This window comes from Calcarisporiella thermophila (assembly GCF_041956535.1).
Source record: "Calcarisporiella thermophila strain CBS 279.70 unplaced genomic scaffold VTP21scaffold_13, whole genome shotgun sequence".
NCBI lineage: Eukaryota > Fungi > Calcarisporiellomycota > Calcarisporiellomycetes > Calcarisporiellales > Calcarisporiellaceae > Calcarisporiella > Calcarisporiella thermophila.
The window spans coordinates 349,746-362,700 of record NW_027192203.1 but is presented as its reverse complement, the minus strand read 5'-3'; the positions used below and the strand labels follow the sequence as shown (position 1 = coordinate 362,700).

At 50.1% G+C, this 12,955-nt stretch overlaps 5 protein-coding genes across 5 annotated transcripts; 3 read left to right on the top strand and 2 right to left on the bottom strand.

The window, feature by feature from the left end:
* Positions 1 to 408: 408 nt before the first annotated feature.
* On the top strand, positions 409 to 2,288 carry VTP21DRAFT_2063 (uncharacterized protein; the record flags this gene model as incomplete). The annotated part of the gene is made up of 3 exons (XM_069392217.1): positions 409 to 633; positions 701 to 1,606; positions 1,671 to 2,288. 3 exons carry the CDS (start codon positions 409 to 411, stop codon positions 2,286 to 2,288), a joined length of 1,749 nt encoding a protein of 582 aa, XP_069250640.1.
* A 345-nt stretch (positions 2,289 to 2,633) lies between these two features.
* Positions 2,634 to 7,118, top strand: VTP21DRAFT_2062 (uncharacterized protein; the record flags this gene model as incomplete). The annotated part of the gene is made up of 4 exons (XM_069392216.1): positions 2,634 to 2,908; positions 2,975 to 3,404; positions 3,478 to 4,647; positions 4,716 to 7,118. The coding sequence occupies 4 exons, from the start codon at positions 2,634 to 2,636 to the stop codon at positions 7,116 to 7,118; spliced, it is 4,278 nt and encodes a 1,425-aa protein (XP_069250639.1).
* Positions 7,119 to 7,852: 734 nt separating this feature from the next.
* Positions 7,853 to 11,094, bottom strand: VTP21DRAFT_2061 (uncharacterized protein; the record flags this gene model as incomplete). The annotated part of the gene is made up of 10 exons (XM_069392215.1): positions 7,853 to 8,224; positions 8,297 to 8,782; positions 8,842 to 8,908; positions 8,989 to 10,032; positions 10,118 to 10,233; positions 10,294 to 10,385; positions 10,448 to 10,504; positions 10,568 to 10,659; positions 10,730 to 10,797; positions 10,882 to 11,094. 10 exons carry the CDS (start codon positions 11,092 to 11,094, stop codon positions 7,853 to 7,855), a joined length of 2,607 nt encoding a protein of 868 aa, XP_069250638.1.
* A 187-nt stretch (positions 11,095 to 11,281) lies between these two features.
* On the bottom strand, positions 11,282 to 11,959 carry VTP21DRAFT_2060 (uncharacterized protein; the record flags this gene model as incomplete). The annotated part of the gene is made up of 2 exons (XM_069392214.1): positions 11,282 to 11,464; positions 11,744 to 11,959. 2 exons carry the CDS (start codon positions 11,957 to 11,959, stop codon positions 11,282 to 11,284), a joined length of 399 nt encoding a protein of 132 aa, XP_069250637.1.
* Positions 11,960 to 11,978: 19 nt separating this feature from the next.
* On the top strand, positions 11,979 to 12,542 carry VTP21DRAFT_2059 (uncharacterized protein; the record flags this gene model as incomplete). The annotated part of the gene is made up of 3 exons (XM_069392212.1): positions 11,979 to 12,053; positions 12,137 to 12,256; positions 12,327 to 12,542. The coding sequence occupies 3 exons, from the start codon at positions 11,979 to 11,981 to the stop codon at positions 12,540 to 12,542; spliced, it is 411 nt and encodes a 136-aa protein (XP_069250636.1).
* Positions 12,543 to 12,955: the final 413 nt, after the last annotated feature.

The following is a 12,955-nucleotide window of genomic DNA, read 5'->3' as shown; positions in this document are numbered from 1 at the left end:
ATTGGTATCCAGTGGCTCTGAATTGTCGCCTATTGTTGGGGAGTGGGTATTTATTAAATGACGAAGCAAACAGTTACAGAGGGTTTATACGCAATGGCTCCAATAATTTAATCGATAATGACTGGAAAACGAGCCATGGAAAAAGAAAAAACGAAAAGACCAAAAAATCCACAACTTATTATTAGACCGAGAGTTAGTCCAAGTGTTCGAATTTTTCTCTACATTACCATCAAGCAAACTGGTTTATTCTTTTGATTAACTAGGATATAGACCATTTATGTTGCCATGTATAATAGACCATTGAACGGTACCTTACTATCTCTCGTAAATTTGCAGTCACATTCACTAGTCAATCCCTCAACCAGTATCTTTGCATTCACTAATCACTATTCAGTTCCTTAAATCTCCATGCCAAAAATGCCAAAAAGAGCTTTAATAATTAAAGAGACAGATACTCGAACACAGAAGCGACGGCTAAAATCACCATCTCTGAAGGATGAACGGCCCATAGATTTTACAAAATATCTCTCTGACGAACTTATACTTCATATTTTTTACTTCCTTGGTGCCTATGATCTTAGCATCTGCTCGCGGGTGTCTACTAATTGGTATAGATTAGCTAATGACCTTCACGTATGCCATGAAATTTTCAGCTCGCGCTTAATAATTTTTCAAATTAACCTTTTCTTTTTTGGCACAGTTGTGGAAAAATCTTTTCTTGTCCCGCTTCCCCCCACCACGGCGCCCATGGCCACTAGTCTCTCGGGAACCGACATTTGGGGACAAAAGGTTTGGAAAGCAAGTGTCTCCTATGGTTTCAAGACTCGAAATTGTCAAGCAATCCGTTGCTCGAAAGCACTATGGTCAGCAAGACTGGAAATCAATGTTTCAGATATCGCATAACTGGTTCAAAGGAAAATACCGTGTCAACTCTCTCGATCCCGCTTCGCTTCTTGATGTGCGCAGCAAAAAGGAAGAAGCTTCACTTTTGACGCCCAATCCTCTTGTACAGTTCACAAAAGATATTATTTTAACCGCTGTGAACATGCGTCAAGAGCTTCCGGTAATTGAGGTATGGCGCGCGGTGAACTCGCTTGAGTATCGACATGTTGTATCATTACGCAGTGCCTTGATGGCCGAGAAAGAATTATGGAGTGACGTGTCTATTACCTGTTTGCGGTTAGATAGTGAGGAAAGAGAGAGTGGGTGGAGGGTGCTGGCCGGGTTTTCTAATGGAGGATTCAGTCTATGGGAGATGGAGGGAGAGGACGTAAAGGAACTTTTTACGCAGCCTGTCTGCACAACCACCGGTTTAGAGCCGTCTCCTATCATTGCCGTTGCCCTCAACAGCTCCATTTTCATCACCTGCACTTTGGATTTCATTTTATCAATATATCTAATCAAAGAGAACGAGAGGGAGAATGATGGAAAATTCCCAGCACCTGTCCTACTACATCAACTGAAAGGCTATATATTCTCGCAGCCTGTGGAGCTCTCGTTAGTTTGCATGAATGAGTTGGACTGCGCGTCGAGAGACCGCAGATGGAAAACAGTGATCGGCTATTCCGTTCCCATTTTGAATGGTGGATGGACTCTTGGGTATCAAGTAAGTATAAAGCGATGTGTTCATTTGTCATATGTTCATTCATCCATCTTGTATGAAAATATAGGAAATTCTTTTCTCAGAGCAGCGGATACTTTGGACGCGACATACAACTTCAATTTCCAGCATAGACTCCCACCCCTTCAGCCTTTACAATGATTCAGGAATCCCTTCATTCGCTGCAATAACCAGTATAGCCCATTCGTCACCTTATATTTTCACAGCCCACATCGATAACACTATTCAAGTTTTTCATGTACACTCTGACAACAACACCCTAGAGCTGCACCATAGTCAAACCCTCTATGGTCATACTAGCCGTGTAATGAGCCTGTCGGTCGACGGGTGCAGGCTAGTAAGCGCGGATCAATGGAGCATAAAAGTGTGGGAGTTGTCACAACTCAAAAATGGGGATAGCGCAGAGCTAGGGAATTTCATCGTTTCGTTGACAGATTTTCCCCTACCTTGTGATGAGGAGGCTACGGCCACGGAGCACTCTGCTGAGCAGTCGCAAATAGTTCACCGGTCAAAACTCCATAAGGGCCTACAATGGGTGGCGTTTGATGAGTCAAGGATCATCAGCGTTGGCTCCCGGCCACGTCTACGGTGCCAGGATGAGGCGAGGACGAAGGGCGAATATTGTGCCTCTGACATTGGATTGGTCAAAATATGGTCTTTTATTTGATGTTCTATTTAAGTCTGTAATATAATGTCTTAACAAAGAAAACGTACTTTTAAACATTTTAATCCAACCTATTTTTCCTACGAGAAGATTTGAGATTCAAAAATCCGCCCAGGTTTCTGAGGCTAAAATTCGTGACGTTGATCTCACCATTGGATCATTAGGGATTTTAACGCGACAAAACTCCTTGGCATTTCGCAACGACTTTCTTTTTCTCTACACTTGTCTAAGATTTCTTTGTTTAATTATTAGGATCTATATTGAATATCCTCCCGGCTTATCTTTTACTCTTACACATTAAAGCCGTAATTTACTCGAATTTTTCATTTCGAAGCGATTTCATTTCCCATGAGTCAGAGTCCGACCATTTTTATTCCTTTTAAGCGGACAGACGAAGTAGATCTGGGTACACCGCTTAAAAGGCACATCGCCCAAATATACCAGGAGGATCCGGAAAAATACAACGAAGAGATAGGCTACATCCAGCGTTTGCGCCAGGATATGCGAGGTGCAGGCGAGGATGCTACCGGTCGCGATATTCTATACAAATATTTTTGTCAGTTGGAATTGCTAGAGCTGAGGTTTCCCATAGATGAGAATCATATAAAGATCCTGTTCACTTGGTAAATTTCGCATTTATTACTGTGCGCTGCAATATTGCCGATTCATTCCCTTTTTATCAATTGAAGGTATGACGCATTCACACGGCATGGCACATCACAATACTCGCTCGCATTCGAAAAAGCCAGCGTCATATTCAATATTGGGGCGGTGCTATCCGCTATAGCTTCACAGCAGAATCGTTCGGAAGCAGATGGACTCAAATGCGCGTATCATTATTTCCAGTACGCTGCTGGGATGTTTCAGTACATTAATGACAACTTTCTACATGCTCCATCGCTCGATCTCAACCGGGATACTCTCAAATTGCTTGTTCAGTTGATGCTTGCACAGGCACAGGAGTGTTTCTTTGAACGGAGTGTCAATGAGAAGAAGAAGCATGCATTTCTCGCAAAGCTTGCCGCCCAAGCGGCATGGTCTTATGGTGCCGCGGTCGAGGGGCTTAATGAGGGTCTAAGTAAAGGTGTATTTGATCGGAGTTGGTTGAGCATGTGTCAGGTGTGGACTATGCCTTGTGTTTGCCCCAAGAACTCAGAGTTATTAATTCTTTTTACATATCGACTCTCATTAGACAAAAAACAAAATGTTCCTTGCACTAGCGCATTATCACCGAGCCGTTGCGTGTGAGGCGGAGAATAAATATGGGGAGATGGTGAGTCGCTTCACAATCGGCGAGACCAACGCAAAGGAAGCCGTCAAGCTCTGCGGGCAGTTGGTTGGTACTTTTGGTCCTACAATTTGCCCGGGAATGGTGCTTGATGCTGGAGTTGGCTTGATGGAAATTACCAAGAGCCTCTTGGCAATGCTTACCGAGAAAAAGAATACAGCCGTTCGCGATAACGACCTGGTCTACCATGATGTGGTGCCTAGCGAAAGCATTCTCCCGGCGATCGACAAATTGAATGCGGTGAAGGCGCTGCCCATATCAGAGCTCTACAACCAGCAAGAGACACAGCGAGTGGTCGGGGCGGATATTTTTGCGCGTCTCATCCCGCTCTCCGTGCATGAGTCCTCATCGCTCTACTCGGAGGAGAAGGCAAAACTGGTTAGGGGGGAGACCGAAAAATGCGATCTGGCTGAGAACGAATTGCAGTCTGCGCTTGAATATATGAAACTTCCTGGTATTCTCGAGAAATTCAAGCGCACGATCAACGAGCACTCGGGATCGCTGGACGAATTCGCCACACCAACTTCGGACGCGCGGGACTGGGCTGATAGGATTAGGGCGGACGAAGAGCAAAATGGGAATGTCTACGAGCTGATAGAGACGTTGGATGGCCTTAAAAGTAGAGTACGCGAATTGCTTGATGTCATTGGAATCAATTTGGATGAGGAGCAGCGCGCGTGTGAAGCGATGCGGGTCAAGTACGGCGATCGCTGGACACAGGCCCCGTCCGGATCATTGACCTCTGCATTTCGCCAAGATTTGCGTACGCACCGCGAGGCACTCGAGCAAGCCAACTTGTCCGATCGACAGCTGCAGCACAAATATGAGTCGATTGTGCAGGATGTGTCGGTGTTGCGCGGAGGGGCGGACGGAGACGACCTAGGTCGTATTTTTGCTGAGGCTATGGTCGGGGTAGATCAGTCGACGCCGGGGCAGAGCCTACTGGATCTCGATGAAGGCGATGACCCACGAGAAGCCATCCGCGAAAAACTTGAGATGATCAACGAGAGTATGTCCAAGCTGAAAAAAATTAGCAAGGAACGGGCGGACACGTTGGCCGATCTTAAAGACAAGGTTTTTTATTCGAATTACTGTTTCCCTCTGATATCTTCCTTCTATTTACCCCCATTTGTTCCAACTAGGCTCAGCGCGACGACATATCCCATATACTCGTGCTGAATCGTAAGCAAAATAACGTGGAGCCGCACATATTTGCTCAAGAGCTCGAAAAATTCCGCCCTTACCAGGCTCGGATCGCCCAAACCATTCACCTCCAGGAAACCTCTATACAGGAGCTAACGAGCGCGTATAAAGCGCTGATGACTGCCGATGCAAGCAAATCGGTGACCAATCGGTGGCAGTCCGCAGAAAAAAAGCGGCGCGCCGTGGTGGATCGCCTGTCGAAAGCCAAAGACTATTACTTCGAGGTAAAGAACGGGCTCGCAAAGGGGATTCAGTTTTACTCCGACCTAACCGACCTCGTCGAGGCGCTGCTAAAAAACGTTCGTGAGTTTGTCAAGGCTCGCGCTGAGGAACGTAACCGCTTGGTGCAAAAGGAGGAATCAGATAAGCTTGAGCGAGATCGTCGGATGCTACAAGAGGCCCTCAATAAATACAGCTCTGGCCCTTCAGCGCCTACACTACCCCCTCTGTACGCATCCGTGGATGCAGCCATTAACCAGCTGACGGACAATGCTAAGCGAATGTCCCTTGCAGACATGTCCTCTCGCCAAATCAGTAACAGCCCACCACCATTTAACCCCCATCACTATCAGCACGAGAAGGCCTCGCCAGCGAAGACCTCACGATCATGGTCAACGCCAGTCCAGAATCCTCAACCCCCTTCGGCAACTTTCTCCGCGCCTCATTCCTCCCATCAGAGCTATGCTTCCCCGGCACCCAGCAATGATCAGGGTTCCAGACCAGCCCAGCAGGGTTCGATTGCGGAAGCTCCACTCTCGTCTATCCCCCCACAAGCTCCCTATGCGCCTGCCTCCACTTTGGCTTCCCGGCCTTCCGGTCAACAAGCCACCATTACTTCTCCTCACGGCCCCACGCTCCCGTCGAGCTCTCCTGCAAAATCCACGCCCATGGCTCCGGCTGACCCAGCTCCTGTTTCCAATTGGGGTACCACATCTTCTACTGCTACTCAAGCTCCACCGCCGCAAAATATTTATGGCTCTTCTCATCCACAGTCGTACGAATACCCGCCCTCACAGCAACGGCAGCAAACTAACTATAGCGCTCCACAAGTACCGCAGACGCCCCATGCACCTCAACCACAACAAGTGGCGTGGAGCGCTCAAAATTACACTCCACCACCGCCCGTGTCTACGGTAGCACCAGCGCCCGCCACTCATCCTTCAGTCATTAACCCGCACCAGCCTGATCATTCCGCAGGATATTCGCAGCAGCAGTACCCGCAGCAGATGCCCCCCGCCCTTTCTCACTCCGCCAGCCAGGTCCCAGCTTCGACCTATTCTACTTATCCACAGGAGCGACAACCTACTGCGGCCAAGCCCGAGGCTAGGCTGTCGACGGTTCAAGATCCGGTGCGGCCCCCTTACTATCAGGCTAGCCAAGCTCCTTCCCAAGGCATAAGTCCAGCGCCTACCTCGCAGTCCCCGTATGTTCCGTCTCAATCCCAGCCTTCTGGGCATTATCCCACTTCGTATCAGCAGCCCCCACCCCCTCCCCAGCCTCAGCCTCAACCCCAATACGGGTATCAGCCTATGCCCCCTCAGCACCAAACTCAGCAAAACTTTTTGCCACGGCCCCCCTCTCAACCTCCCTCCTCTCAACCTTACACGCCTCAACCTCCACCATTACAATCACCTCAGCCGGATCCTATTTTGGGTCCGAGACCTGCACCGCCACTTCCCCCAAAGCATCCGTCCGTCTATGAGCAACGTCAGCCCATGACTTACCAGCAACCACAACAGGGCCCATATCCTCAGCCATCTCTGCCCCCTGCTCAGACACCACAGTCCATCTCTCAGCCTAATTATCCTCCACCGGCTCAGCCACCCTACTATCCTGGTCCGCCCCAACACGGCTCCAGTCCAATGTATGGCTCTAGACCTGGACCACCCTTGCCACCGAAACACCCATCCGCGTACGAGCCATCATTCTCCTCGACACCGCAGCAACAGGCTGCACCGCCCCCACCTCCAACCCAATACCAACAACCTCACCAGCAGGCTCAAAGCCAAATGCCCTACCAGCCGTACCCACCTCAACCGCCTCACCAACCCTCTCCACACACTCCCCACGGTTACCCTCACCAGCCAGCTCCCCTGCGGCAGCACTCATACCCTCCAGTTCGACCACCCACCTCTGATCCAGCGGCATATGGACCCCAACCTCCTCTGCAGCCAACACCCCAGTATGGGTACAGTAACCCAGCTCCTGGATATCATGGGCAGCAACTGCCACAGCCGCAACCCACGAATTGGAGACAAGAGCCTCCTCACCCTCCACAACAAACCTATCAGCAAATGCCTCCGGGAGGTTACCAGCCGGGAGGGCCATCACTAATGGATTAAACAAACACACTGGATTGATATTTGGATTTATATTTGGCTTGATATTTTTATGTTCTATTTCTCTTGCCTACTCTCTCTTTCCCTCTATATTTTCCCCTCAATTGTTATCAATGAACATAGCATTTTTTTTTTCCTCCTCTGACCTCATTTCAAATTTCAAGTGCTGATAGCGCATCAGACCGCTTTCTAGGTTAAATGAGAAGAAAAGAAAAGTGCTTTATGAACAGCCTACTTTGGTGAAGAGATATAAAAAATAGATATGACCAACTAACACAACAAACTGAAAAATAGAAATATTATCCCAGTCCCGAATCCCTTGCTCGCCCCTGCTTTCTCCTCCTCTTCCACTTTCTTCACTTTTCTCTTAGATCCACAAAGAGAAAATGCTCTATACAAAAAACAAAAAATGACCCAAAACCGGAAAAACCAACCCCTTTTCCACCCTCGCCCCCGCCCTCACCGTCACCAAAAATGAGGATAAAAAACAGTCATAAACATCTTGCTCCAGCTCAATGATTGAAAAGCATATGCCAAACTTGATGAGGGTGGTATAATAGGCGAGAAAAGTGTTTCATAGATAGATTTAGGCGCGTAAAGGATAACGAAAATGGAAAAGGGGGGGGGGGGTGAGAAATGCCTGAAATTATTCAACCTTGAACAGAAATAAAATATATACTTTTTATATATAACAAAAATTAAAGGATACATAAAACACAGGGAGGATGCGTGGTGGCCTAAGCACCAGCACCGTAGCTTTCCGCGACCTTCTCGCGACAAAATTGAATCAACATGGCCATTTGGTCCGCGGACGTCCACCTCGCTGCCATCTGCGCGTGCTTGCGTAGCAGAGCGGCAGGATGCTCCATTGATCTCTCGAAAATGTCAAGGGTGAAGGGTTGAAGCGTCGCAAGGGATTGGAGGATTTCCAGAATCTCCTGCTGGAAGAGGTAGCGAGAGAGCCCGCGGCAGACTAGACTGCCATTGCGCCGTATAATGCCGATGACTCGGGGCAACATATCCTCCTTGTAGTAAGGCCAGCCATACTGTATTAGGACAAGGAGCTGTGCTGCTATACGGTCGTCGTAGCGTTTGTGGGTGAGCTCGTGCTATTTATGTGAGGAAGACTCAGTACGCAAGGGAATGGAAAGTGCAAAAACAGAAAGGGACGCTCTGCCTACCATCAAGCCGGCCACCAAATACTTCAAACACCGCACGGCGAGCAGGTTCAGTGATATCGGCGTCAGCCGGATCCAACTTCTCTGCATCGTTCGAAGCTGCATTTCATCCTCCCTCACAAACAAACGGCCTTTGATTCTGAGATGCGGCATCGCACTGAGCAGCATGTAGAGTTCAATGCGTGCTTCAGCATACCACTTGGCCTTCAGATAGCAGGTAGAAATGCTGTAGAGCAGACGGAATGGGAAGATAAGCAGCCAGGGGGGTTTGGATACGGCGGTAGTCTCCTTTGTATAAGCGGACGGGATGGTTTCCGTGGACGAGCTGCTTACTGGTGAGGACGTTGTAAAGGTGGAGGAGGTGGAGGAGCGTTTTATGGATTGAGGGTGCTCTTGTTGCCATTGTTGCTCTTGCCTGAACCTCTCCCATTCTCTCGTCACTTTGGAGCAGGCCCTGCGGTAGTACGCCAGGGCCGACTGGAGCCGATCCTAGGAGATAAGGAGGGCGTCAAATCATGCGTTTTTGAAGAGAGAGTCTGCGGTCCTACCTTCATCAGGCAAACTTCTGCTAAGGTCAAAAGAGCGGCGTTGAAAAGAAGGGGTGGGAGTTTCCATCTTTCGTACAACTTATTTAGCTCTATTAACATAGAATGAGAGAAGGGTCGCGAGGCTTCTTCTGCTAGAGACACATTTACCTTCTTCCAGTAACCTCTGATCCCCTGCGGGGGATACCAGATGCTCCATGCGGTCTAAAAGCCTCTGGCTTCGGATCAAAACCTGGGTAGCCTCCCGCGTGGTTTCCTCCCACTCGTAGCTCTGCAACATGGCCTCCTCCTCTTCTATTTCCTCTCCCTCTTCCTCCTCCTCCTCCTCCTCCTCCCCTACTTTTTCCCCCCTCACCCATATCATCCACGTTGATCAAGTTGCCTATCTGCATCACACTTGATGAACCTGACGACCGCCGCTTCTCTTCTCTGCTGCTGCCCTCGCTACCACACAGCTCCGACCACTCGGAAATATCACTCTCCCCCAGATAGCTCATTCGTCGTTTCTTTTTTCCTCTCTCGAATTCTTCGAGGCTTCTCAGTTCCATCTCACTCTTCTTTTTTGCTCTCTTCTCCTCCTCCATCTCTTCCCCCGCCTCCTCCCTTGTCTCTGATTCAATTTCATACTCTTCATTGGACGAATACGTTCTGATGCCTATCTCCAATGGCCGCACGGCCCTCTCTAGCTCCATCCAAGACAATCCCACGTCGTAAAATGGCACCAAGCACACCGGCATTCCTTTACGTGGTCGTGAGCTCATCTCGCCCTTTCCCTGGGATGCCCGCGTCACAGAGTATCGACCCATGACCATGTCAAAAAATAGAAACGCTTCATAGGCGAACACAGAAGCTAGGATGGGCAGCTCTAAAGCTAGGTACTGGAAGCCCGCCGGCGGTCTTGAGAGCTGCGATTGCCCCACGTGCATCAAGTTTAATAAGCGCTGGATCACATCGGTATGCTCTGGATGGGGATACAGAGGGGATTGGACCGTGTAGCCGCACTTCTCGAGAATAAGCAGCGATATTTGAAAGAGCGGAGCCCATTCGCGACGAGCTATGTAGTAGCCTTGCATCACCTCAATCCACGAGCGTATTTGCGACCAAGTCACGGCCACACTTTGGTCATCGGTATGGGCCTGGAGAGAGGGGTACGTCGAGGAGGTTTGCGCGGACGAAGGGGGTTGATACGGATGGCTGGGAATCAAGAGGAGTTTATAACGCAGGATCTGGGGGAGAATTTCATTCACTGGATAGGAAGCATAACGTTACTCTTTCTTACAGTGGCCAACTCAGATGGATGCGACGCTTACCAAAGAGTGCCCTGTAAGCGTTCGTGGCTTGGAGGGCTTGGGTCGATTCATACTCACATTGAATGATCAGGTCCGCTGCTCTAGGCTATCAATAGGCTGCGGGTGAGTAGAGGCTATGCGACATCAAAAGATTGGGACCACTCACCCCATATTTTGGCGTTGTCATCGGGAAGGCTTTGATGAATAGAAGGAAGACCTTGCACGCGTCAAGCAGCATGCCCTTCGAATGGAAAAACTCTATGGAGCAACAGGTTATCCCACCGCTCTCGCCCTCATGTAGCCAACAAGTAACCACTCACCGGCACCCTTGGTCAGGACGAGCTCCTGTAGCATGGGCGGTAGTTTGAGAAAAAAAGCTGTCAAGTGAAGAAAGGTGAGGGATCCTCCGGGCGCCCTAATGGAACAGGTTGCATGCTTACCGAAATACTCGCTGGGACGCTGGCGCTGCACCGAACGAGTTATTTCGGCCATGTGGCTGTGAAGGGAGTGGGAATTTGGGTTCTGCTCAAGGCTGAAAAACAAAGTCAAGTTAGGGAGTTTAGAGATGCAATCGATACATTAGTAATACGAAGAGGCCATACAGCTGCTGAAGGGTCTGAATTGCTAACGTCCAATCTCCATCGAAAATTGCTAAACTATGGGAGCGTAGCTATGATTACCGAGAAATGAGTCAATCATCCATTGTCAGGCGCCGGGCCCGAGGGCGCGGTTTCTTCGCGAGGCATCTAATTACCAAAACATCGAACGAGTTTGGAAACGCCTCCGCGGCCGAGCGCAGCGCCAAGCGGGCGGCGGTCAGCTGCCTGCCCGAGAGATGCGAGTCGATAATGTGAATGTATTCCGGGAGAGAATGGGGAGGGGCGGTGCGGGAATGAGGAGGAGAGAAGCCAGACGGATCATAGTGCTTGTGTGGGTGAGGCTCCATAATGCTTTTGGGAGTATACATTCGGCCAGGCACGCACCGCGCTCCTTTGCTTCACAATCCAATCCTTCGGCCGAGGGGGTTGGACTAAGCTTTGAAAATGCCGATGAAATGCACGCTTTGCGGTGGGTGCGTGAAACCGACTTCTCCTCCTTTTTTCAGACACCGGCTTTTCGTCGTGGAATTCGATGATAGAACTACGCTTGCGTTTTCACCGAAATGTGGCGGGGAACAGACCCATTGAGCCCGAGGCCGAGCGTGAATTAGCAGAATACGCGTGCGGTCTTTGGCTGGAGTAGCAAACGAGCAGGGCCGGGTAACGAAGGATGGGGCCGATAGATACGCTTGGGTCGAGAGGGTTCGCCTGGTTGCAATTAGCCGTGCCCGATGGGTTCTGAAGGCGGTGGAGTCGATGATGGCAAGAGAAAAGCGATGGGAGAAAATGGGGAAAGAGCGCGGTGGAGGAGATATGAAGGCGAAACTGGGAAGGGGAGGGCGAGGGGGGGGAGGGAGAAAAATAAATAAAGCTATAAATAAAGCTATAGGTAATAGAAAGGGAAACAAATATAACTTTGTTCAAAGTATAAAATAAATAAAATCAATCTAATAAAATACATAGCACAAATTAGAATAAAGTAAAATTAATAAAGCAGTTGCGCAGCGGTTTTCCCACCTCTTGCCTGGCCGTGGAGTGTGGGCCAAATCGCCCTTGGGCGCAGAGGGCTGGAAGCCCACGCTCGGACGGCACGAGGGCGGAGGGGAGGAGGGGCGCGAGGGAGGGGGGGAATCGAGGCGAGCCCGTGTTTCGCAGCAATCGCGTCGCAGGAAAAACCTCCGAGACGTCGTCATCGTCTTGGAGCCGGGACGGATCAGCGTGGCTCTCCAGCATTGGCCATGCCAGGTCGAGGATGGGCGAAACATTGAACCTAAACCGCACCGCTGAGGCCGCGCATGGCTCTCAGAGATTGGCGAGCACCGCAAAGGTTTCAACCTCTTCACAGAGTTCAATTATTCATGCGCGCTCTCTTCGCGATTTTAGAACAATTTTAATATGTTGCAAAAATAGGAAATGAAGATGCAAGCTGAGGCGGCCCAAAAGGAGCCAAGGGCAGAATGGCGGGCAATCAGAGGCTCCACGCGCGATCTGCGGTTCCCAGAGTGCGCGCTCCCAGCTCGCGGTCTTTTTGTTAGCATTTTCTCCCCACGCCGCTTTTGACATCCCATCAAATCCCCATCCGTCGCCTCTCCCCGCTAAGCCTCCGCCTGACGCACGCATTTCAGATTATTCAGCGGAAAATGCCGCGGCACCAGAGGCTGCAAGACCGACGGCCAAAGGGGGCCCCTCTGAGCCGATGAAGGCTGCTGCCTGCTGGCTCTGCCCGAATCACTTGCCTAATACGGCAAAGCGGAGCCATTCGCCGGCTCCCCTGGGATATTGCAGCGCATCTGCGCAATCACTCTGGCGCTGGTGATTACTCGGCATTAAGTAATAAAGCCCCTTGTTATTAAATAGATTTATAATCCCCTATTACATACTTCGAGTTCGGGTTCCGTCCGGAAATGAATCGGGCGACAAACGAGCAGCCAGCGCAGAGAGGGAGCCAAGCTCATGGGCACACGGCCTCGCTGACAGGAAGCGCTAGGGGGAGAAGCGAAACGGAAGGCATGACGCCCGAGAGATGCTGCGAAAGAGAACCCGTCTGTGGCCAGCAAGCCAGACTGGGCGGCCCAGCTCTGTGTCTCTACACAAGCCTTGCCGCGCAATTAGGAAGGAGGGCCTTCTATAACCATGGGGACTGCTCATCAGCCGACTCATGGGAAGAGTGGGGCCCGTCACGGCCATTTCCTTCGAGAGGGAAACCCATATCTGATAATAATTTCACAC